The sequence below is a fragment of the Nyctereutes procyonoides genome, unplaced genomic scaffold (assembly GCF_905146905.1).
Source record: "Nyctereutes procyonoides isolate TBG_1078 unplaced genomic scaffold, NYPRO_anot_genome, whole genome shotgun sequence".
In the NCBI taxonomy this organism is placed as follows: domain Eukaryota; kingdom Metazoa; phylum Chordata; class Mammalia; order Carnivora; family Canidae; genus Nyctereutes; species Nyctereutes procyonoides.
Window position 1 is genome coordinate 54,973,389 of NW_026575146.1, and position 25,539 is coordinate 54,998,927.

Sequence of the window (25,539 nt, forward strand, 5' to 3'; positions counted from 1 at the left end):
GACGCTGTTGTGCAACCAAAGCCACCATCCATCTCAGATTTATTTGTTGAATAAATAAATGTACTCACTGCCCACCAAAATAAAAAAAATATGATAAAGTTGATGGTGGCACGTATGGTTAACTGGGGTGTGCTTGCAAATATGGTGTCAGGATAGCAGGAGTCTCATAAGGTCTCTGGAGGAAAGCTATGTCAAAGTCATCATGAATGAAGACCTACATGACTGAGTTCAGATACGAAGCTCAGTCGTGAGCCTCCAGCCCATCTTTGAAATTGGAGGAAGCAACAACCTGGCACCAGTTGCTTCTAAAATGCCTTCTTTTGCTAAAACCATGCAGACATTACTCTGTGAGTACTGCACTCTTTCCCACTGAATTTCAAAGTCTGTCTTCACACAGTCTTCTAGGCATTACATAAACTACAAGTAGCCCACAGGACAGAACCTACTTCCTCTCTCCATATAAAAAATGCAAGCCACTGAGGCAACATAAAGTGACAATCATTTGCACTGCTTCTAGGCCTGCTAAAGGTCCAGCGTGAACACGTTTGCATGCACTGGTAGGAAAGTCTTCAATGTGGAGATGCCACCAGGCAGGTTCTTTTGCACAGAAATCCTCACCAACAGAGATGTTCTTACCTGGGCAGGAACACGCTTTCCACCACATAAAAGTCTTGCATGAGGACATCTCTATCTGGCTTGGAAGTGAGATTTCCCACTGTGTATCCTATTCCCAGCTGAATAGCACCTTTGATAGCAGATGATGCAGTCTGCAAAGAAAACAAAGGTCAGGGTTAACCTCCACGGTCAAGGTCTCCTTCAAAGTTCCAAGCAGCGAGTGAGGTCAGATGTTTTTTCTTGTTCCAAGGCAAAGAGGAAGCTGGGTTTGGAGAGATGATAGGATGCTTCTTTTGATGGTGAGTCTATTCTGAATATTAAGGACCCTCCCTGATATGGAATTTTTTAATGATAATATTTCCTACAAATATTTCTAAGGTCAAGTTATAGTCCCATATCTCCACCTTTCTTTTAGTAAGAACTCAAAAATTTGGTAGGATACTTTCATTATGTAGCATTATTATTTCTATCAAAAGAGAAAGGCTACAGCCACATTTTTAAAAAATCTGAAGTTCTAGAACATACCTAGGGGTGAGGAAGAGTATTTTATCTTCAGAAGAAATCAGAGAACAAAAAGTAACCTGAATCTGGATAAAGTTTAATTCAGAAATTGCTTACTGGTTTCATTTGCCATGGATCCATCAGCAAAATTTCCTACATTGATCTGTGATAAAACCCATAGAACTGGACCAATACTTCCAACTGACTACTTTCCCAGGATCATTCCATAATTCAATTCACACAATATTAGGGAATGATGCATCTACACACATGTGTATACATATGTATACATGCATGCGTGTGAGTGTGTACATAGTTTTAACCAACACAATAGGAGAAAAAGCAGAATAACACCATTTAGGAAAATTAGAAGACAGTCTTCTTGATGTTTGTAAAAGTGCGGCCATTTCAGGAGAAGTCAACTTTTGGGGACTTAGTCCTATGCTAGCGATGGTTTGTTTGGAGGTGGGGTGGAAAGGCTGCAGATTAGCTTGTTCTATGTGTCCTTTGTTTGTGATCACAGAACAGCATCCAGACAGGTTTAAGAGGTCTGAGAGTTTTATGCAGAGATAATTTTGAGTCTTTAAGAATGGATTAGCTCCATAATTAAGGAAATCTGAGGATCAAGGATCAAATTTGAGGCCACGATCAATCAGTGAACAGCTCAGCCACTTCCACCCACACAGCTGGTAACAACCCTTCTCCCCGTGGAGTCATCATTTGGTGGCTTGCTCACCCCATTGCAAATGTGACATCATCCCTAGTCTGACGACAACTCCCTACTCTCCTCTGTACAGGAGGCAGAAAAATGGCCCGCATGCCTCTTTACTTAAGATCCCAGGGCAGCAGGATGGCAAAAGACTTAGAACTCAAAGCCCTCAGTGCAACTAGTGCTCCGAAAACAAAAAGGTTGCTATTTTAATTCTCCACTCTGAGCTCTGCAATGCCACCAGTTGGCATCAGTGACCTTTTGTACCCAGAGCTCTGACTTCTGAAGGCTGAAATGGATTTCATTTTAACCTCGCATAAAAATTCAAAAGGCATCCCTTCTCCTATCCATTACTCAGAGCTGTATGGCACAAGGTATGACATCAGCATTTTCCAGAGGACCCGACACCCCGAAGAGTTCTGTTCCAGACCTATCAACATGGTAATGTGCTCTCAAAGTGCCTGTCTCTCTCTGTCCCCTACCCCTGACTGCTTTCTGGAACTATCTGTAGTTCTTTTTTTTTTTTTAAATTTATTTATGATAGTCACAGAGAGAGAGAGAGAGAGAGAGAGAGAGAGGGGCAGAGACACAGGCCGAGGGAGAAGCAGGCTCCATGCACCAGAAGCCCGATGTGGGACTCGATCCCGGGTCTCCAGGATCGCGCCCTGGGCCAAAGGCAGGCGCCAAACCGCTGCGCCACCCAGGGATCCCAACTATCTGTAGTTCTAACTTAATTCAGTCATCTAGCGCTCCTTGGGCTGGAACACCTGTCACACAGATGTAGTACTCAATTCTTTGTTGACTACCCTCCTCCCTGACCCCCAGCAACAAGAGGTGATCAAACAGTAGGAGTCTCTATCTGGTATTTTCAAACTTTAGAAAGCAGGAGAATCTCTGCGATACTTATTAAAACAGACCAAAGGAAAAACCATGGAGACAGTAAAAAGAGCAGTGGTTGCCAGGGGTTGGGAGATGAGGGTGGAGTACAGAGGGTGTTCAGGGCAGGGAAAATACTCTGTATGACACTGTACTGGTGGCTACAGGTCATTATACATTTGTCTAAACCCATAGAAACCCATCATCAAGCATGAACCATAATGGAAACCATGGACTTTGGCTGACTATGATGTGTCAATGCAGGTTCATCAATTGTAGCAAATGCACTGTGTTCTAGTGGGGGATGGTGACAGTGAGGATGCTCTGCATGTGTAGGGGCAGAGAGTACACGGAAAATCTCTGCACCTTCTCAATATTTCTGTTACCCTACAACGACTCTAAAAAATGTCCTTAAACAAAAAGTCAATGGGCATTGCCAACCAAAACCAAAACCAAGAACAGATGGATGGGTTGCATTTCTAGGCTTTCTGATTCTGGAGGTCTAGGGGGAGGCTCAAGGATTTGCTCTTGCTGTAAGAAGCACTGGAAAAATCTTCCTCCTATGGCAGAAGATTAAATTTTGAGTTCCCCAAAGAATAAGATTGCTGACGTCTGTTTATGTTAAACCCCCAAGCAGACTTGTGATCCTATTACCTTCTTTTTAGCTTCTTAAAAATTCAAGAGCTCTGATGGGAGAATGTAGCAATTATAATACAAGTTAATATTTTTTGGATCAACTCTTTGTGTCAGACACTAGATATACAACCATCACACAATCACAATCCAGCATAATCATAGCACCTACTTACAGAGCATTTGCTACGTGGCAGGCATTGCTCTAAGTGCTTTTGATTATTCGAACTCTTTGATCCTCACAATGACCCTATGAAGTAGGTATTATTACTATTTCCATTTTACTAACTCAGAAAGGTTTAGTAACGTACACTAGGTCACACAGCTAGGGAAGATGTGGGACTAGGACTCATACCTGGGGAGTCTGGCTCCAGAGTCCAAGTTATAAGCCACTATATACCACAGCCTATAACATCTAAATCTCTGAATGCATAGGATCCTTTCAAGGACCCTGAGAAGTAGCAACAATCGCACCCATTTTACAGGTGGGAATTTAAGGCACTACAAGGTTAAGGGACTTGCTCCAGCCACGTTGCTAGCATGTGGTAGAGTCTTGCTGCAAAGCCCACGCTGCTTCCACATCTGGTTTTTCGTTTGTTTTTTTTTTGTTTTTTTTCCAAAATGAGCCCAGAATCCAAGTCAGAAGTTGCCTTTAAAGTCTAGCCGTTTGACCTCAGCAAAGGAAGTAGCTCTGTGGGAGCCATTCCTTTTGATAAAATAGGGATAAAATATTTTATTTGCTTCCAGTCTTACCCAGCCATGAGTAAGCCTAGGAAAAACTGTAAACCACTTGGTAAACCAGTATAAATACTGGTTAATGTCATTTAATGTTAAATGTTTATGTTAATATCACTACTAATAATGTGGGGAGGTATAAACATAAGGAAGTATTTTGCTGAGGGAGGGGTCACGCTTTGAGGTTTCCTCCTTTCCATCTCCCTGTAAAATTAAGTGCTTTAGCCCTGATGCATTTGTGTAGAATTAAAAAGCATTTTGCCTACTTTGTGGAAATTTCTGATGGCATTCACAGAGGCATGTGGTTTCTTGAGTCACCAGCAGTAAAGGCCTCACCATGGGGCCTGGTGATGGGCAGTGCTGTCGAATTTTCTAACACAGCCACTCTTGAGCAAGATGTGCTTTAAAACTGTAAAACTGAAGGCACCAGGGTGGCTCAGTGGTTGAGCATCTGCCTTCAGTTCTGGACATGATCCCAGAGTCCTGGGATTGAGTTCCACATCGGGCTCCCTGTGAGGAGCCTGCTTCTCCCTCTGCCTGTGTCTCTGCCTCTCTCTCTGTGTCTCTCATAAATAAAATCTTTTTAAAAACCCTGTAAAATTGAAATGCTACCTGGAGTGTCTATGGTTGGCAGAAGAGTAAACCATGATGATGATGAAGAATCTTCTGTGTGTAGTGCCAGTGGTTGGTCTTCTAGAATCAGCAATTCTTTCCCTGCAAACTGTGAACCACAAGCCCTTCTTCCTTCCTTGGGGATACCCTCCAACAGATCAGCGAACCAGTAACAAGTGGACGGCTCACACATACTTAGCATCTCCAGTTTGCCTGGCAGGACTCTACGTATGTTTTAACAGCGCTGGGACATGACCATTTTCCTGTCGAATTCCCAACAGGGACCTTTGACTCCTTTAAAACATATAGTTCAAGATTTCAGAACACAGTGAAACAGTCTATTTTTAGGTCAGTACTTTGCATGGGCTAAGTGGCAGCAACATGTTGCCTGGATACTAGAAAAACCTCTACAGCATTTCATACTCAGAGAGAGAACCAGAGAACATCACAGAAGCAAACCACCAACACTTACTTTCATAACTCCTCTTTCCTAACCCAAACTTGCACAGGGATGATGGTAATAAGAGGAAGATGAAGGTCAGCTTGCATTTGTGTAGCAGATCCTATGTTTCAAAGACCTATCTTTTAATGATCGTATTTGATCCTCATAATTTCTATGTAGGTAGGGAGGGTTTACAAAGCCCATTTTATAGGGGCACCTGAGAGGCTCAGTCGGTTAAGCATCCAACTCTTGGTTTCGGCTCATTTCATGATCTCAGGGTCCTGAGATCAAGTCCTATGTTAGGCTCCCTGCTCAGCGGGGGATCTGCTTGTCCCTCTCTCTCTGCCCCTCCCCCTAATGCTTGCTCTCTCTCTCTCTCTGGAATAAATAAAGTCTTTTAAGAAATTTTTTAAAAATAAAGCTCATTTTATAATAAAGGACTGCAGCTCTGGGAGATTAACTGAATCTAAATCCCTTGGCAGTGCATGGTAGAGCCAGGGGTGAAACTGTGATCACCAAGGCCCCTGGTTCAGTGCTCCACCCTCGACATTGTTGTACGGGCCTGAATTTTTCTGCTGGAGACAGATCTGACTGAAGCCAAAAAGTACTGGCACCATGAGTTAATCATGGTGACAGCAACAATACGACTAAACATCTGTGGAAACCTACTATTACGGGAGCAGTGATCCTGACAACAGTAAGATTTAAATGAAGTGACATGGGTTACAGGAAACTGCTTTCTTCAGCACATTGTCTATGAAATTGGATCACTTAATATGCCATCTGATATCACTGGCCTGAAAAGGAAGTATGAAAACATTTCATGTCAACAGCATTTTTCCCTCCAAGGTGTTCTGATGAACTAATTATGGGATTGCAGCCATTATAGATGATGCCGCAGTGATTTTTATCAGAAGTACAGATCTCATTGTGTCACCACCTAGCTTGAAACCCTCTAATGGGTTCCTGGTGTCCTCACTGCAGGATTAAGCCCAAACCCTTTAGCTTTACATGGAAGCCCATCTGATAGCATTACTCCTTCCTGACATCCATGGATTCTTGCATCCAAATTAAAAAGAGATTCCCCACCCCTCCAACACCCCCCACCATGCACACATATACTCACACACACACACTCATAAAAACACACCCACACCCACACTATCCTTTGAGCAAGCTGACCTTATAGGTCCATGAATACCTAACAACTGCCTATGACATTTCCTGCTTGTGTGCATTTTTCCCAAGGAGAGGGCCCGATGTACTTTCTTTTTTTCAGAATGTCTGTTTTTTCCAAAACCACACACAGATCTAGGAAGTCTAGTTCTAAATTACAAATGTTCACTGCCAAGATGCCTTAGACTAGGCCATAAACACCTTGCTCAGTAATACCTTTTCATAGCAAGAGGAGGCAGCTCTTGTCTAACAGGAAGAAGCCCACTCTCAGGTATAGGGTAACCGCCAGCCTAGCCCCATCTCTGAACCTATACTCAAGAATGGAGACATAGGCTTCTTTGTCCCATGATAGAATTAAGAGAAAAGACAGAGGGACAGATTGCATAGAATGGGTCATAGGACTACAGAAATGGGCAAGTCTGGGGGTGAACAACCTAAGGCCTGCTGAAAGAGAGTGGGACCACCTCTTGCCTTCAGGTTGTTCAAACCATGTCTCCAGTCCCTCCCCTCATTATGTCAACTTTCTATTGCTGCAGTAGCAAATAGCATCCAGGAGAATCTCCCCATCCACAGATCACTAACTGGATCCCATCTGCGAAGTGCTTTGTATATATGTAAGGTAACATATATACAAAGTCTAGGGATTGGGGCAGAGCCAACCATGAGGGCCCCATAATTCTGCAGATCGTTTTTCTCTACTTCAGGACTGACTCTAGCATTTTCTCTGGGATTTCCTCAGGCAAAGAGAAGAGCTCCCTTCAGAACTGCATTTGGTCAGATGCCCTTCTTTCACTTAACAAAGATCTGCGGATTTTCTGTGAGCCAGGCATCGGGGAAAGAAGGACATGGTTCTTGCTCTTGTGGGAGCTTCTGGTCTAGTGGGTGAATGAGATGTCAAGCAAAGACCCTCAGACATAATGACAACAGCAGTCCGGGACATAAACAAGAGGGTGAAGTGACTGAGGCCCAAAGGATAGAGGTCCATTCTGGAAAGGTGGAGTTAGGAGAGGTGGCCCCGAGGAACAGTACACAGGCAGAAACCTAGAAGGTAAGAAGGGCCAGTCCGCAGGCTATCTGGAGGCCCCACATGTGCCAGAGGCTCTTCTATGAACGGCGATACAGAAGTGGCCTGGCCAGAGTCCTGGCCCACCAGGAACTGTGAGTCCCATGAGGAGGTCGGGGGAACAGATTTCCAGGTAGAGACGAGCAGCAGTTCAGGGACCCAAAAACAGATCATCGGGGGTCAACTGCAGTGGGCCACAGGGAAGGTGCCAGAACCGAAGGCCGGAAAGACATAGTGCTCTACCCTCCACAGTGCTCCAGATCCAGGGCTTACAGGCCATGCAAAGGGTTTTTGTGTTTTGATAAGGAAACAGCATCCTAATTTGAAAAGGATCATTCTGGCTGCTGGGAGGAAGGGAAGTTAGCAGGCTGTTGTAGTGGTTCCCACAGATGAGAAGATGGACAGAAGACATGAATGTGAGAGAGATTTTGGAAGGAGTTGGGGCTTGCTGTGAACTAGAAATGAGGGCAACAAAGTACCAACAAATCCTGGTGTTTTTCTGGATAAGTTGAGAGGATGGAAGTTCCTCGACTAAGGTAGGAGACTGAGGAGGAACACGTTTTGGAGGGAAGATCAAACGTTCCATTTGAGATGCCAATGAGACATCCAGTTAGAGACATAAAGATACAAGTCTGGAGCTTTGAATAGAGGTTTGGGCTGAAAATTTGAATCTGAGTGTTTCTGGCATATAAAGGGTATTGAAAACCAAGGAGCTGGGTGAGTAACACAAGGAGACGGCGGAAAGTTCTAGAAGGGCCCTGGACATGATGAAACATTGAGGGACCAGAAGGAGAATCATTAGCAATGACAGAGGAGTGATTCCAGGAGTGGGAAGAAAATCAGGAAAACATGGCTTTATAGAAACTAAGAAAAGAGAACTTGAAGAAAGGAGTGACCAGAATCTTAACCAAGCGGTTGTTTCATTTGGGAATATGAATGTTACAACTTGCTGGCGTAGCAAAAGCTATGGGTTAAATTCTCTTTCTCTCTCGTATCATTGATTCATAAGTAAGTCCAAGTATGGATCTTGAATACGTGACAAAATTCATCGATAAACTCCAGTCAAATCCTGTCATCATTTAAACCATATTTTTCAAATGTGCTTTTAACTTCAAAAAAAAAATAAAATGGTAGTTTACAAAAGCAGGATGCAAAATACATATAATAAAATCTGAAAAAGAAAACTTCACAACCGTATTTATACACATCCACAGAGGAAAATAGGTCAGGAAAGAAATATATCAAACTGTATGATTATTTGTGGGTGGTGGAACAGTAGGTGATCTGTACTTTCAAGCCTTATACTTCTTGAATTTCCCAAATGTTCTGTTATATGTAGGAAAAGAAATGTCCTTCAACCAAGGTACTGCTACTATATCAAATCATTTTGAGGGATGAATATACACATATGTACATGTATATACCTGTTTGGGATTTGCTCATTTTTAATTTTAAATTTTTAAAGATTTTATTTATTTATTCTTGAAAGATACAGAGAAAGAGGCAGAGACACAGGCAGAGGGAGAAGCAGGCTCCCTGCGATGAGCCTGATATGGGACTTGATCCCGGGATCCTGGGATCCCGGAATAAGGACCTGAGCTGAAGGCAAATGGTACCCCTTTGCTCAGTTTTTAAATCTCACTTTCTTTCAGGTCAAGGTCCCACTGCTAGAAATCTATGTAACAGCTACACCCTCCTGAAATGTAATTATCATCAACTTTGTCTCCCATTGCTTTTCTAAAGTTATTCTGGGGTTAGATCTTCTTTCTCTTGCCCTAGCATAAAATTTAGGGCAGGTCTATGATTCTTCAGGTAACTCCTAGATTAAAGGTCCTCTGCTCATCTCCAGTTATAGATTGTTAAAAATGTATTTGGGAAGTCTAGCAATAAAAACCAATGGGACACCTCCACAGTAATGTATGGGAAGTTTGAGAGTGATGCCAGTGTTTACTCCCTCCTTTGTTCCTATGAGGAATCTGATGTGGACAGGTACATCCTGAAAGTTAGAGCTCCTTTCTTATAGGCCTCTCCAGATAACTCCTATTTTGGGTTCTAGAAACTGTACCACTCTCTTAACCTCTCAGGCCTAAGGGAGGCAACGAGGTATGTACTAGTCTCAAGATACCTTGCTGTTCCCTGTAGTTTCCTTATATTCTCCCCATACCTTTGTCAACAGTGTCCTCTGTAAAGTCTCCTCAAATCACTCAATCTGAATGTGTCATCCATTCACTGTCCAGACCCTCTAGGGAAAGACCCACGTACAGTCCACCAGCAAAGATCAGTTACACTGCCTCACCGGGACTCGAGGAGAGCTGGCTTCCTCTCCTCTAGAAGGGCTAGCTCTCCTCTAGAAGAGGGAACACAGATTCCAGTGGACGGCTTGCTGTCCTGGCCACACCACAGGTCCTACAACCTTAACTAAAACCTAGGCGTGTCTCCATGCCTTCAGGGTCATCCTTCTCCATTCTCCTTTTGGCTTCCCACCTACGCCCTAGGTCCACTTCCACTGTGATTCTCTCCATGCAATCTTTGATCACTGAGCAGCTAGACATCTTGTCTCCCTTCTCCCAGTAGGTGTGGTTTCACAAATGACTTTTGCGGTATTCTGTTACTGTCATAGTTGGAAACTACTTTTCTTATATAATTTCTGTAGCCTTCTACATTTTTGAAAATCAGAATGCTGGAGATAATGAGTAAGAATAATTATGTTCCTACCCTGTGCCTGCACAGAGCTTCCACATGGAGAAACTGACTCACAACAAGGTCATTGTGACATACTGGGCACTAAACAACCTTGTAAGATGCCCAAGACAGATTCGCTTTATGTTTAATTTTCTTTTATTACTAAGCAGTCTTTTAACAAAATCCCTGTGTATCCACTTGTTGGAAGGAAGCTTTGAGTCTCTAAATGTGATGGAAAAGGTAGAACAAAGGTAAAGTGTTTCATGGTTTCTTTTAAATGATCTCTACCTTATTTATTTATATGATTGGCAGTGGAATTCTCTCATTGGAATGGAAAAGCATATTAAGCAAATGCTTCTCATTAACAGAAAAACACCATACTCTTTAGGCATTCAGCAGTGGTAATTTATACACTCTTAATTGCCCTTAAAGGAGATATACCATCAAGTGCAGATGAAATTTTTGATTTAGGATAGAACAGCATCATGAATGCTGCCATATTATCCTTTCAAAATATTACAGCATACACCGAGATATTCATCATCAGTGGGGAACAGTATAATAACCTTAACACTATATACACTAGGAAAGAAAGTTTCATTTCTTTGTACACTCAAAAATATTATTGGGGCACCTGGGTGGCTCTGTCAGTTAAGCAGCTAGCTCTTCGTCTCAAGTCATGATCTCAGGGTCGTAAGATCCAGCCCTACATCAAGCTCAGCACTCAGCAGGGAGTCTGCTTGAGATTCCTTCTCCCCCTCGCTTTGCCCCTCCCCTTGCTTGTGTGCTCTCTAAAATAAATTAAAATATTATTTATTTGATACAAGTTTAGATTCAAAAGGTAAAAATAAAAAGGGATTAATTTTTCATCTGTCTAGAATCAACAAAAAACAAGTTTCACCTCGTCTTAAGAGTATTGTTTCCTGTAAGGGAGTTGTTCATTTTAAAGGTAAAATATATTAGTGCTAAGCACTGCTTTGGGGAGGGGACACCACAATGCCAATGGCAGATGATGCTAGTTGTCTGCAGTACCTATTTGCCCTTCTTATTGAGCAGCTATTCTCAACAAGGGTTGATTTTGTCCCACATGGGACACCTGGCAGTGTCTAGAGATAATTCTGGTTGTCATAAATGGGGGGGGGGGGTGCCACTGACATCTTTTGGACAGAGCCCTGGGATGCTGCTAACATACAATGCACAGCAAAGCCCCCTCAACAAAGAATTATCAAGCCCCAGACACAAATAGTGCCAATGTTAAGAAACTATTAGACAGTAATAGAAATTTTAATTGGGTATTTTGCCTGCTTCTCTTGCCATCAACTATTGTCAGGTGACTAATTGCAGGCCAGTGTGTTGTGAGAGGAAATGATGTGTTCAACTCCCAGGTCACACTGTTATCAGGACAGAGTGTGTCCTCTGCAGATGTGATGGCTGGAGATGAAGCAGCCCTCCCTGATCCAATCTGGAAGCTGCCCACAGATGATGGGAGCAGAACAAGATAGAAACCTGTACCCCTGATGACTCTGCAGAGGAAGTAAATCACTTCCATCCTGTCGTGCATGAGAAAAACAAACTTCAACTCCGTGTAAGCCACAGGCATTCCGTTTCTGAGTTTTATACATAATTGAACCTGTATTCCAAGTGCTGGTAACCTGTGAACACAGGAGCAGACGTTCTTTACCTGAAATATGATAAAGACCCAAAAAGGTCTCAAACTGAAAGAGGAATGTCTACACAGACAGCACTGCTCAATTAAAAACAAAACAAAACAAAACAAAACAAAAAACAAAAACAAAAACAAAAAACAACCCCACAATGTAACCCATGCTCATTGAGAACAAGTCCATTAACTTAACCACAGAAAGTAGGACAGGGAGCCTGTGACTCTGAGACTGAGTGGCCACCATGGCCAAAGACCTAGCTAGCTCCAATCATTGGGGTGTGGGTGTGCAGGTGGTGAGTGGCAGGTGTTTGCAGAGCTACAAACACCTGCTCAGGTGGATAGTAAATCCATGGGTAGCTCCTACCTGCAGTCAAGGGTGGTCTTGGAGCACCTTGGAGGAACTCAGAACCCAAGCCCAGGACAACAGAGAGAAAGAGCAGAGAGAAGACCATGGATGCCCAAAGCATGACCACTCAGCTCCTTCTACCACACCCTGCCCACCACCTCTAATGGATACCTTGGTAGTAAATGTCTTTTCTGAATTTCTCGAAAAGAAAAAAGGGGAAGTAAAATGTGAACATGATCTTCAGAGCTAACTATTATCACTTCTTTTATGTGTCTTTCTATACTTTTTTCTTTACACATCAAAAATACATGTGCACATATATCTATTAAAGAATAAAAATGGCTCTTACTTAATAGTTCTACTGGAGTTTTTAAAAAAGATTTTATTTAAGAGAGCGAGCGTGAGCACGAACGGGTGAGAGGCAGAGGGAGAAGCAGGCTCCCTGCTGAGCAGGGAACCCAATGTGGGACTCGATCCCAGGACCCCAGGATCATGAACTGAGCTGAAGGCAGACACTCAATGGACTGAGCCTCCCAGCTGCCCCTGCAGTTTGTCTTTTTTTTTTTCCTACATTATATCCTAACATGTCCATCTACACAAATTCTCATTATTTTTCATGGTTACAGAGTGTTTCATAGTTTGTATGCAACACAACTGTTTTATATCTATTCTTCGACTGATGGCCATTAGGGTTCCTGTTCTCTCTTTTAATAGGAAATAATGCTGCAATGAACACCCTTGCTTGTATATTCTTGCCCATTTATCCCTGGGTATTTCTGCAGCATAGATGCTTAGAATGCTGAGAGAAAAGATATGTACATTTATACTTCTGGTAGGTACTCCCAAAATGCATTCTAAGACATTTTGTCAATACTGTCACCGACAGAGTAGAAGAACGTGCTTGTCATCAAGCCCTCACCAACACTGCCACCATTAATACTGTTATTTTGTGCTCCTCTTGCTGGTTGGGTTCCCATTTTCCTGATCACCTATAAGGGACACCTCTTTTGTGTGTTTGCTGTATTATCCGCTTTTAAATTAATAATTTTTTAAAAGTAATTTTCATTTCTTTATGGTTACACACTAGTAGCCATGCTCAATTATTTTATATCAATTAAAGCTCAACTGCATTTACAAAATAATGCCACTAGAAACTCTGAAGCAGTAAAATTCTATGTCTGCTCTCAGGATTTTTTTTTTTAATTTTTGAAATTATAAGCTTTCACAGTGTAGAAAGGGTAGCTATTCTTATCTAAGAAATGGTTCTTCTTTCTTTTTACTATAATACACATTTGCACTTCTCTAGTTGTTAAGATTTGAAATAGTACCTTAGAAGAATTCTAAGATATATCAGATTCACATTTTTTTTTTTTTTGCAAATAGAAATGTGTTCCATAATTGGCTCATTGGGTTTAGGGGCTCTTTTGGGGGAAACACGTAACAGCAGCCTGGGAATGAGGGGAGATTGAGGTTTCTCAATCTGTATCACCTGGGGAGAGATACAGAGAAGTTGTAAAGACACTTCTCTACCTGTCCCTTTAGAGCCTTACACTGTATGGTTAAAAAAGATCTTGTGGGTGGCCTCCTTTGTAGTGGGAAGTGATCAGCCATCTGTAGCTGGAGTTACTGCATATGGTAGCAATCTCCTGCCCTACCTCTACTTCATTTCTTTCTGGGGAAAGCTGAATGAATGGAGCACACTGGGATCATTTCATTATTCTGCTGGTACTGACATTTCTGGAGTGCCTACTGTGATCTAGATGTTGTACTGAGTGCATGAGAGGTGTTTTCACCTTGATATGCATTATCTTCACAACACTATATGAGAAGTAAAACTGTTACTTCTGATTTACCTATGATGAAACTGGCTCAGAGAAGCAAGGGGCGCCGGGTGGCTCAGTTGGTTAAGTGGCCAACTCTCGATTTCAGCTCAGGTTATGATCTCAGGGTTGTGAGATCAAGCCCCGTTTTGGCTCCGCCCTCAGTGACAGGTCTGCTTAAGATTCTCTCTCTCCCTCTGCCCCTCCCCACGTCCCCCATTTGCACTTGGGTGCTTGGTCTTTCTCTAAAATACAAGAAATCTTAAAAAGAAAAAGATAGAGAAACTTACCCAAAGCTACATAGTGAGGAAGTGACAAAGCTGGCCCTTATATGCAAGTCCATGTTCCCAACTATCATATTCAACATCATGACGGGACACAGAAATACAGAGATGTCAGCTTTGCCAGTTGATTTAGCACAGGCCCAGCTAAATCCTATGGCTAGTCTAACGACCATAGAATTAACCTGGCTGTGTGGGCCTATTTCCAGGCCTAAACCAGGCAAGCTGCTATTCTTTTTATTTATATTCTCCATTGACCAGCAAATCCATGGTTTGCCCAGAGGTGTGGAGGTGGGGCAGGGCCAAGCCTCACCCTTAGAGTGTCCCCAGGAGGCATTTTCACAGAACTCTGTCAGGTCAGGTGCAGGGAAACCGGGCATGAGTTTGAGAGGCATCCAGTTGGTGCCAAAATAGAAAGGTTTCAATGCAATGTTAGCATTTTAAATCTTTACAAAAGGAATGAGAATCTAGGCTCATCTAGTGGCTCTACACAGCACAGGTGCATGACAACAACCGAGTCCTTCCCACCAAAGGAAACCCTTCAGCAATGTCACTGTCTCCACCATCCTTGATGGCCTTATATTAGTCCCACCTATTAGAGAGGCCACTAACCTCTAGCCTTGCCCTAGGTCTCCTGCCCCGCAAAAGCTCTTGCTGCATATGAAGACAGATGGACGGACAGACAGACAGACACACACACAGAGCTGCTGTTGTTTTAGGAATTAGATAATTAAAACCCCTTAAAGGTGGCAAAGACTTCTAGGACAACTTACTATACTTCTGCAAACACCAGCAGCAAGTAAGATCTTACTGTTCTTCTATTACCTACACCAAGACATCTCCAACCTTTCCTCTTCATTCCACCAACTGACCTCTTCAGTTATGAAAAGAAGAACGTATTTAGCTAAGGAGGAGAAATAACCCAGTGCCTTGTGCTCTGATAGTGTTGGCAGGTCCACTGGTTACTATTCTGCATTCAATTAATTCAGGATGTATATTTTTGACTTCATAAAACAGGAGGCCATCCATTTACCCAAATAAAAAGAAGAAAGACAGAAATGAAACTTCTTTCTGGGGCAGAGATCCCTGGATTTATTTTTCCATTTGTGCTTAGATTTGTATGAGTCACCTCAATTTATTAAGTAAGTTTCTTGATCTGTAACAAAACATAGATAAAATGAGGAATACAATACAGGACATAGAAGCAGGCCAGAAGGAAGGAAAACTAGCTTTATTTCTCCATTCAAGTTTCCCTCACTTCAATTTTTCTTCTCCTTAGTTTAATTTTCAAGATAGACCCTGTAAGTGGGCCAGAGGGAATTTTATATCTATCTCATAGATATCTTATAATAGACAATCTCATAATTTATATATAACATATACCCTACATGTGTTATAAGAATAAATAACATCATGAAAAAATATTGACACGTGTGTAAACATATTTGTATAGGAATAAATAAGATTTATATAACAGGCAAAGCTCAGGGATCTAAGATTTGAAAGGAAGAAAAGGAGGGAAGGATATGATTGTTACATGTAACAGAACCCTACAGACAACAAAAACAACTTTTACAAATCAAAACTACAATGATTTTTATAGACTGACAATGAAAAGCATTGTTTCCTATCAATGTGCTGCTTGCCAATCTTTAACTGCTTTTTTTCCATGCCGGTCCTAAACCCTTCTTACAGTCTTGAACCAGCAGGTGGAAGGCCCAAGGGATGAGGGATGATGGTAAGAGGATTTTTTTTTTTTTTAAATGGTCTCTCTCTAAATTCCTATGATCAAGCTGTCCTCTCTGAGTGGGAAGTGAAGCCATCCCTCCCTTCACAACTTAATTATTTGAAATGATCATAACAGTAATTGTTAACTTATTACTACCTGCTTGGTAGTTCTGCCTATATTTCTGGAAAGCCATAGAAAAACAACACCAGGGACGCCAGGAACCGCCTGGCTCAGCGGTTGAGTGTCTGCCACCAACCAGCTTCTTGACCAATGGTAGAAAGGGACAAGAAAAAAAAACATTCATAGACAAAGACTCTTGCCCTCATTTCAGAAGGCCCGCCATATTAATTTGCAAACATGGACAGACATTTGGTATCGGGAAGGAGGTAGAAAAATCTAAGTTTGGGGCCCCTTCTGCTGTCAGGGGGCTGTGAGAAAGCTACTTTGAGAAAGCTCCAGGACATTGCTGGGTCTCATTTCCTTCCCCTATAAATGAAGGCGTTTGACTAGAAGATTGCCAAGATTTCTTCCACACATAAAATTCTGAAAGTCTGGGATGCCTGGGTGGCTCAGTGGTTGAGTGTCTGCCTTCAGCTCAGGTCGTGGTCCTGGCATCGAGTCCCACATCGGGCTCCCCGCAGAGCACTTGCTTCTCCCTCTGCCTGTGTCTCTGCCTCTCTGTGTCTCTCATGAATAAATAAAATTTAAAAATCAAAATTAAATAATATTCTGAAAGTCAAACTTTCTAATTTATCTTCTCGTATACATGGTCACCAAGCAGAAGTCACTTGCTTTGTAAAGTTTAACCTATTTCATTCCAACATTATATTCCCGTTCGTTTTTTTTTTTTCCAGTTACAGCTGTTCCATTAAAAAACACACCAGGAAGTAACTGCATTTTGTCTACTATGGATTACAACTCTCAGAGTAAGACTGATACTGAGAAAGGAGAACAGCATAGTCATTTCTCATAAGGGAAGCAAGAGGAAGCAATCTTTTCTTCACCCATGTGCAATTTCCAGAAGTGCCAGCTGGGTAGCAGCCAAGGGCTGCTTATATCTGCCTGGTCCTTTTCTCTTAAACTTTGAGAGAGCATTATTATATAAGTTCATTTTGATGTTGCCTAAGGCCAAAGAGTTGGTTGCAGAGCTATCAACTGATAAACACCTAGTTCAGGATTCTTCCCACCAGAGCTCACCACCAGACTCTGACCCTTTTCTAGACTGTCAGAAGATGTGACTGTTCTTAGCCAGTGTCTTTCAACCTCTGGACTTGACTCCAACAAATGAGTCTTCCAGAGGCCTGGCCTAAAAAGGATCCATGATGGCCCTAGCAAATAAATGGCCTGCGGGATAGCACAAGTGGAAGTGCCTAACCCGCAGTCTATTGCTCAATTGAGGGGTGCTTCCTTCCCCCTTCCCTAACAGTTAGAGGAAACTGTGGTGGGTTCTGTTGTCCTGACCCCACACTCTCCAATGACATAAGTGTGTCTACCAACTAACTGTATGCCTTGCTCAGTGCTCAACTTGGTGCTGGCTGAATGATGGAGCAGATGACATTGGATGGGTAGAGCATCTCAACACTAAGATTCTATGAGGCTCTGGATGCATCACCCCTGAGGTAAGGGGTACGCCTTAGGCCCTACAGTAGCCAACTTTCAGGATACACATAACCAAGCAATTCTCTATCTAGAAATTACTGTGTTCTCTTACATGTTCTTTGAGTCTCTGTACAAAAGGCCTGGCTGATTTTCGACCTTGTCTCTACCTGTTTTCTGACCCACACCTCTACCCTTTGCTCTTTCAGGCCCACTCTGATAGGATCTGTTCCTGGGCACCAGCACTCCACCTCTCTCCCAGCATTAGCATCTGTCAGTGCTTGGCTTTAGGCTACTGGAGGATTGATTAGAAACAGTCTGGCTTGTGAAACAGATGTACCTGGTACAATAAGTATATGGCTTGGGGGAAAAAAATCTCTTCAGTCTGCCTGAGTAAATGAACAGTCTGTCCCAAGAGGCAACATCTCACTGTGAATTGAAGTAAGAGAAAGCAGTCCCAGTCTCTTCCATCGACCTCCACCAAGCTGGGCGGCCAGGCACGCAGGTGGTCCCGGCACCACGCACCACAGTTGCTCATACTTACAGGTTTCCGTGGCGAAGGGGTGTTATTTTCATCGGAGGGAAACCATCTGCCATCAGCCCTACAACATGAGCATTATTGGAAATACCTATGTCTCTAGCCCATGATTTAATTTGTTTGGAATTTAACCACCTGGCAATAGGGAAAAACCCCAAACAATATGGAAATTTTCATTCAAAGATTCAAAAAGGAACAAGGAAATACTAATCATCCTTAATACACTTAGTCCCTAAGTAGAACACAGTACACAGGCAGGGCTCTGGCAGCCCCTAGTCATTTCTTTTTTTTTAGGGTCCCCTCTTCAAGTATTGGTTGCCATAATGGTCTTTGCCACGATCTGATCACATTGAGGTCTACTTCCTCACCTGCCATTGGGTTCCTTGACTGGCCTGTTTTGGTAAAGAATGGATGCATACCTTAGTCTTGACTTTCTTAACCATCTTCTGTAATTCTGTGTTTGGTTATACAGACTATATGGTGACCCCAAACGAAAACAGTACCTCTAAATCCTCGACCACAGAATCCATAGATGTCAAAGGTAGAGGGAAGCTGATTTTTAAATTCCCATCATCAAGAATAGAAGCCTGAGATAGTGAAAGGGGCACTTCTGCCACTGTTGGGCAAAATGATCCCCTTACCCAAGTAGACTACAGAAATTTCTCCAGGCCACATACTCTTCTGATACATTTATTCCACAAGCAAAGCCATTTCTTTTTTTTTTTTTTTAATTTTTTTTTAATTTTTTTTTTTAATTTTTATTTATTTATGATAGTCACAGAGGGAGAGAGAGAAAGAGGCGCAGAGACATAGGCAGAGGGAGAAGCAGGCTCCATGCACCGGGAGCCCGATGTGGGATTCGATCCTGGGTCTCCAGGATCGCGCCCTGGGCCAAAGGCAGGCGCCAAACCGCTGCGCCACTCAGGGATCCCGCAAAGCCATTTCTAAATCAACTCCCTACAAAGATGTCTAAACCCAAGTATCAGATAAGTCATAGATTCCCTTAGGCCAGAATTTCTCAACCTTGGCACCATTGATATTTTATTTTATTTATTTAGAAAGATTTTATTTGAGAGAGAGAGGTGGGGTGGGGGAGAGGGGCAGAGGGAGAAGAAGGCCCCCCACTGAGTAGGGAGCTCAACATGGGTCTCCATCCCAGGACCCCGGGATCATGACCTGAGCTGAAGGCAGATGCTTAACTGACTGAGCACCCAGGTACCCTGCCACTGACATTGTAGACTGGGTAATTCTTTGCTGTGTATGTGTGAGGCTGTCCTGTGCACTATATGATGCCCAGCAGCATCCCTGGCCTCTATCCCTAGATGCCAGCAGCATCACTTCCTCCAAATTCATAATCAAAAGTATGTCCACGCATACTTGCTCCCTACATGCTCTGAATGGAGGAGAGGAAAAATTAGCCCTGGTTGAAAAACCACAACTTCATCGAAGTACAAAACCATCATAATATAAGCCAACATAAATCAGCATTTTCTTTATGGTGAATATACATTGCTGCTTATGTTGTCTGCGTATATGCTATTTGTGTCCACGGAATGCTGTGTATTTTAGGTTTATCAAGAACTGTGTCTTAAAACTTCACAGTTGTTTTAACTCACATTTTGTTTCATCAAGCCAAATGTAAAACACTAGTACTGAAGTGATTTAAAATGAAAAAAAAAAACAAGGGGTGCCTGAGTGGCTCAGTCGGTTAGGCATCTGACTCTTGATTTTGTCTCAGGTCATGGTCTCAGGGTGGCGAAATTGAGTCTTGTGTCAGGCTCCATGCTCAGCACAGAGTCTGCTTGTTCCTCTCCATCTGGTCCTCCTATTTGTGCACGCACGCGCGCGCTCTCTCTCTCTCTCAAATAAATAAAATTTAAAAAATGTAAAACAAAAAATCCAATGATGGATCCTGGTCCTTAAAAAAAAAAGGCAGCTGGCATCATGCATCATGTGTGTACAAACAAGCCTGCCTACCTCCTCGGCCTTCCGCACAGGCATGCACACGTACTCACAAACCCAGGGGCTGCTGTTCCCACAGCAGATGACACTCTGATTCTCAAGGGCAAACCACACAAGGAATGTTTGAGCCATCTGTGCCTGAGAAATGCCCAAGTGAAAATCGATACGAAGGGCATCTCTGGGGCGAGTGGCTTGGTCTGGTCACCCTAAGCAGCTGTCAAAGGCACTGCAAAAAAAGTGCAAAAGTATGGAGAAGGGCTGAGGACCCAGATACTTGCACCCAGAGCTCCAGCTCTGCTTCTTGCACTCAGCACACTCTTGGCCAACAACTCAAGTATTTGCGCTTCTATTTCCTTATATGTTAATGAACAGTTTTCTCAGAGGCATTTCCAACTCTCACAGTCTAAGTTTCTAAGAATATAATACAGACAAATGTCACTTCCACCCACCCCACAATCCTTCTCTTTTCTAAATTAATCATTTCTGCTATTTCCACCTTGAGTGATGGTGATGATTTTCATTTCAACAGTAACTGCAAAACTGCAGAGGATATCCACTTGACTTTCAAGAAAACGGATGAATCCTGTCATCGGAGGTGATGATCTTACTCCAATTTTCTGCCCAAGATTAAATCTCTGAGGATAGCTAATGTTCCATTTTCAAAGAAATATTAAAAAGATCCATTCAAGTTTATCCAAACTCCAAGCTGGAAAAATACCAGTCCCATGGTACATATGAAGTCACCAGCATATTTCTAGCCTTTGATCCCAATCTAGACATCACTTGACTCTATACCCCATGTAGAGATTTTTCCATCTATCATTTCCCTTTTCTGGACATGCTTCATAAACATGACCTGCTTCTGTAAACACCAAAGAAATAATAGGGCAAATGGTACTGTGGGAGATGCATAATACAGGCAAGGAAGGAGACTACCTCTGGCAGTGAGCTCAGAACTGGATTTTAAAAACTGTGTTCAAAGACTGACTGGTTCATGTTATAGTAGGACCATGAGCCATCCTTGCTTCTCAATCATGAGGAAAGCACCGAAGCCCTGTTTCATGCTTCCAGCTTGTAAAACAATCTCTTATCTATGTAAGTTTATCACAGGGAGATTTAGGTCTTGGAGGTGTGTTTATTACACTTATTGATTCAAAGGAGGGGTTAAATAGAACAGGAGGGGAAAGAGAGGAGGAAGAGGAGGAGGTCGAGGAAGTCCAGACGTGAGACTGTCTCTCCTCTCCATGCCTCAGGAGCTCAATCAGTGTCTGTTCAGAGTCTCAGATTGACAGTACATACTACAGGGATGACAAAGTGCTCTAGGTGCACAGAGGAGGACACGGTTAAATTCTACTGTAGGACACAGAACGATGGACTCCAAATATGGTCACGTCCTAACCCCTAAAACTTGTGAAGCCTAAAAGAGTACGTTACCTTAGAAGGTACAATGTTACAAGGTTGTAGGTGCAATTAAGGTTGCTAATCAGCTTGAGACAGGGAGATTGTCCTGGATTACCTGGATGGGCCCAATATAGTAACATGAGTCCTTAAAAGTGAAAAAAGAAGAGGTAAAAAAGGGGGGTGAATGAGATACAGTGTGAAAAGATATAACCAACTGCTCCTTGGTGGCTTGGAAATTGAGAAAGGGGCTATGGGCCAAGGAATCTAAGTGGCTCCCAGAAGCTGGGAAAGGCAAAGAAGTAGACCCTCCCCTAGAGCTTCCAGAAAGGAATGCAGCCCCTTTGACATCATGATTTCAGCTTGGTTGAGACATGTATTGGATGTCTATCTTACAGAACCGTAAGATAATAAATTGTGTTGTTTTAGGCCACGAAAATTGCGGTAATTTGTTACAGCAGCAGGAGGAAACAAATACACACATAAATTTTAAAACACCCAAATGCTTTTAGGTCCTGTCTACACAAAGCAGCCCAACCCTTTCACTCTTTGCTGCACTAATCCCAAAGGAAAGAATCTATCTATAAATAAGATGTTCTACTGGGACTTGTCAGGAGTGGTACAGACTACACTATTGTGCTTTATTACTGCTATTGTTTTAAATACTTTGAGAGAAAGAGAGAGAGAGAGAGAGAATGAGAACTCAAGTAGGGAGAGTGGCAGGCTATTTATAAATAAGATGTTCTGGACTGGGACCTGTCCAGAGTGGTTTGGACAAAACCAGTTTTGTCACTGTTTGTTAAAAATTTTATTTATTTACTTGACAGAGAGAGAGGGAGAAAGAGCGCACAAGCAGGGGAAGCAGCAGATGGAGAGGGAGAAGCAGGCTTCCCACTGAACAGAGAGCCCCGACTCAGGACTTGATCCCAGGACCCTGGAATCATGACCAAAGCTGAAGGCAGATACTTAATGACTGAACCACCAAAGCGCCCCTTATTGTTGTTTTTAAGGCAAAGGTCACACATACCTCCCCCAGACAGCTTGTGAAAAGCATTAACTCTTGGGATAATTTCCACACAGATTACTCTGGTATGGGGGAAAGGCCAGCAGGCCTATTGGAATAAATTCTAAACACTGCACCAAATTATAAGCAAACTACAAATACTCTATCCATAGACTGATACCAAATCCAAATTAAATAATATTTTAAGAGAAACACAGTTTTACTACTTTCAAGTACTGAGAGTATCTCAAAAGCTGTTTCCACTGATTGCCTTTCCATGGTCTGTTAAATCAATTATATACAGAAGTCAATACTCAATTAAGATTTTAAAGAACTTTTTTTTTTAAATTTTTATTTATTTATTTATTTATGATAGGCACACACAGAGAGAGAGAGGCAGAGACACAGGCAGAGGGAGAAGCAGGCTCCATGCACCGGGAGCCCGACATGGGATTCGATCCCGGGTCTCCAGGATCGCGCCCTGGGCCAAAGGCAGGCGCCAAACCACTGCGCCACCCAGGGATCCCTAAAGAACTTTTTTAAAGATTTTATTTATTCATTCACGAGAGAGAGAGAGAGAGAGAGAGAGAGAGAGAGAGAGAGGGAGAGAGAGAGAGGGAGGGAGGGAGGGAGGGGCAGGCAGAGACAGAAGCAGGCTCCACGCAGGGATCCTGATACGGGACTCAATCCCGGAACTCTAGGATCATGCCCTGGGCCAAAGGGAGGCACTAAACCGCTGAACCACCCAGGGATCCGAAGATTTTAAAGAACTCTTAATAAAACCAGAGTCAGAAAGAAACTTTCTCAATATGGAAAACAGTTCTTGAGTTAAATGACAACACTATACTATTTCCAATAGTACCTCCCAAATGTATATGGCCAAGAAAGTTTTACTTAAATAGCTATTAATAACCCATGTGTGCCACAAAATATACTCTGGAGACAGTACAATAGCCATTTGTCTTTTAAAATCATGGACAAGGCAGTCCTGTTATCGCTAAGATTCTTTGATACTATTTTGGAAAATCACACTAGTAAAATAAGACAAGAAAACTAAATACAAAATATTGGTTAGAAGGAGAAAAATAATTTACAGATGATATGATTGCCACCTATCATACCCAATAATCAATCATGGACCTAGGGGAATAGTTTAAAAATAAAGTTGGCAGTTTATAAAACAAACTCACATAAGTCAAGAACTCACACATTCCCAGCTAGGAAATGTAATGAAAAAAAAAAATCTTATTTGTAATAGAGGGAAAAAAAAAACCCATAACAATAAGAACAAAAGGAAAATCCCACATAAATTACTTAGGAAAATTTTTAATAAAAAATAGGTACAAAGTCTCAGAAGACTATAAGTTACTGAGGAGCATAAAAGACAATAAATATACCGACATTTAACTCTTGGGAGGGAAGACTTAACAGTTAAAGATGCTACTTCTCTCTAAAATCACTAATAAATTTAAACCAATTTCAACAAAGATCGCAATAGCAATCTTTTTAGAAGCAACAATCTTATAATTCCAAAGCTTAACTAGAGGAATTAATGTAAATATAAATTTTTGAAAATTAAGAATTCTTTGGGAAGTCTTACATTATGAATATTATAATTTAAACAAAGCATTTCCAGCATAAAATTTAAAAATGAGGGCGAAGACAAAAGCCTTTAGGGAAATATTAACAAATCCAACTTCATAAAAGCCTGGATCAAAAAAAAAAAAAAAAAGAGAGAGAGCAAAATTAAAGACTAATTTAAAACCAGAAAAACATAAAATTAAAAAACAACAACAAAAAAAATGGGCAGCCGGGTGGCTCAGCAGTTTAGCGCCGCCTTCAGCCCAGGGCGTGTCCTGAGATCGAGTCCTGATCCAGCTCCCTGCATGGAGCCTGCTTCTCCCTCTGCCTGTGTCTCTGCCCCTCTCTCTCTCTCTGTGTCTCTCATGAATAAATAAAAATTTAAAAAAAACATTTGCAATAAAAATGCAAGCCCTTAATATGTAAGTAGCTCTTATAAATGAATGCAAATTGAGGCATTTTCATCTAGCTAGCAGAGATTCTTAGAATGAATAGAGCTCAGTGTCAGAACCTGGGAAAACATGCACTTTCTTAAATCAGCTGGAGGCAGTGTAAATTGAAAACTTTTTGAAAGGTAAGTCAGTAACAGTGCTAAAAAGTCCAGGCCCTGTATAACATGATTCTGTGAGGTCACAGACCAATCCCTTGTATTCAAGGCTATAGCTGTGTTGCCTAATATGCATAGGTACTCAGGTTTATCTACCGAGTGAGAACATGTGGTGGGCAAACAGATATTCTAAGGCCAAAGATGCTGTTTGAGGCCACTGGGTACCCAATGATCTCTGGTCCAGGTGACACTGGGGAGGATGAATTTGGGCCAATAAGCAGGAAGGGCGTGGATGGTTATAACTGTTTCCTATTCAAGAGTAGGCTGCCAGTTTAAATTCTTCCTTCACAAGGATGGAACCCTATGGATAAAGGGCTGTGGCCTGGTACCCTAGATTCAGCCAGACTCTGCCCTGTGCACCAAGAGATTCTGAGCACCGTGGCTGCCCCTCTGATAGGCACAGCTACTTCTGCTCTGTGGAGCCATCTGGCTTCCAGCAAGACACCCTTTTCCTTGGCTAGGTCAATCAAGAGCTATATCATGCTAGGTAGTTTCTTCTCACCCTTCAGGAAACTCATCTGAAATAATTCAGGACTTCCATTTTCCGAAAAAAAACAAATTTAAAAATTAGCAATATATGTGTCAACGGAAGTATCCAATATGCTAATAAAACTTGCTTAAAAATAAATGTATGAACAAAAAGTATGGAGGTCAGCATCAAAGCAGGCCAACTTGGCATACCTCAAAGTCCAAAAGGAAATAGAAACTTACTGTTTTTATTACACGGAATACTTCCCTTGGAAAACAGGATTTTGCTTATCAAAGCAGAACCTCAGAAGACTCCATCCTTTCTGATTTTGTTCACAAATGAAACTTCAATGCTTCAAAGGCTCTTTTGTATTTACAACTTTAAGACACCCCTAATTTACAATATCAGTTATATCTAAATTAAGTGTTCCATCAGACATCAGGGGATGAAATGGTGGAACAGATCTGTCTCTGAGTTTATCATAATTAAGTTAAAAATAAAA

General features: G+C 42.1%; 1 protein-coding gene across 5 annotated transcripts in view; it reads right to left on the reverse strand.

The window, feature by feature from the left end:
• Positions 1-25,539, reverse strand: part of PIP5K1B (phosphatidylinositol-4-phosphate 5-kinase type 1 beta) — a 299,598-nt gene that overhangs the window by 137,836 nt on the left and 136,223 nt on the right. For all 5 annotated transcript variants that reach the window (XM_055310888.1, XM_055310890.1, XM_055310889.1 and 2 more), the window contains one exon: positions 637-767. In XM_055310888.1, coding sequence (XP_055166863.1) covers positions 637-767 — 131 coding nt within the window. The remainder of the gene's footprint in view (positions 1-636; positions 768-25,539) is intronic.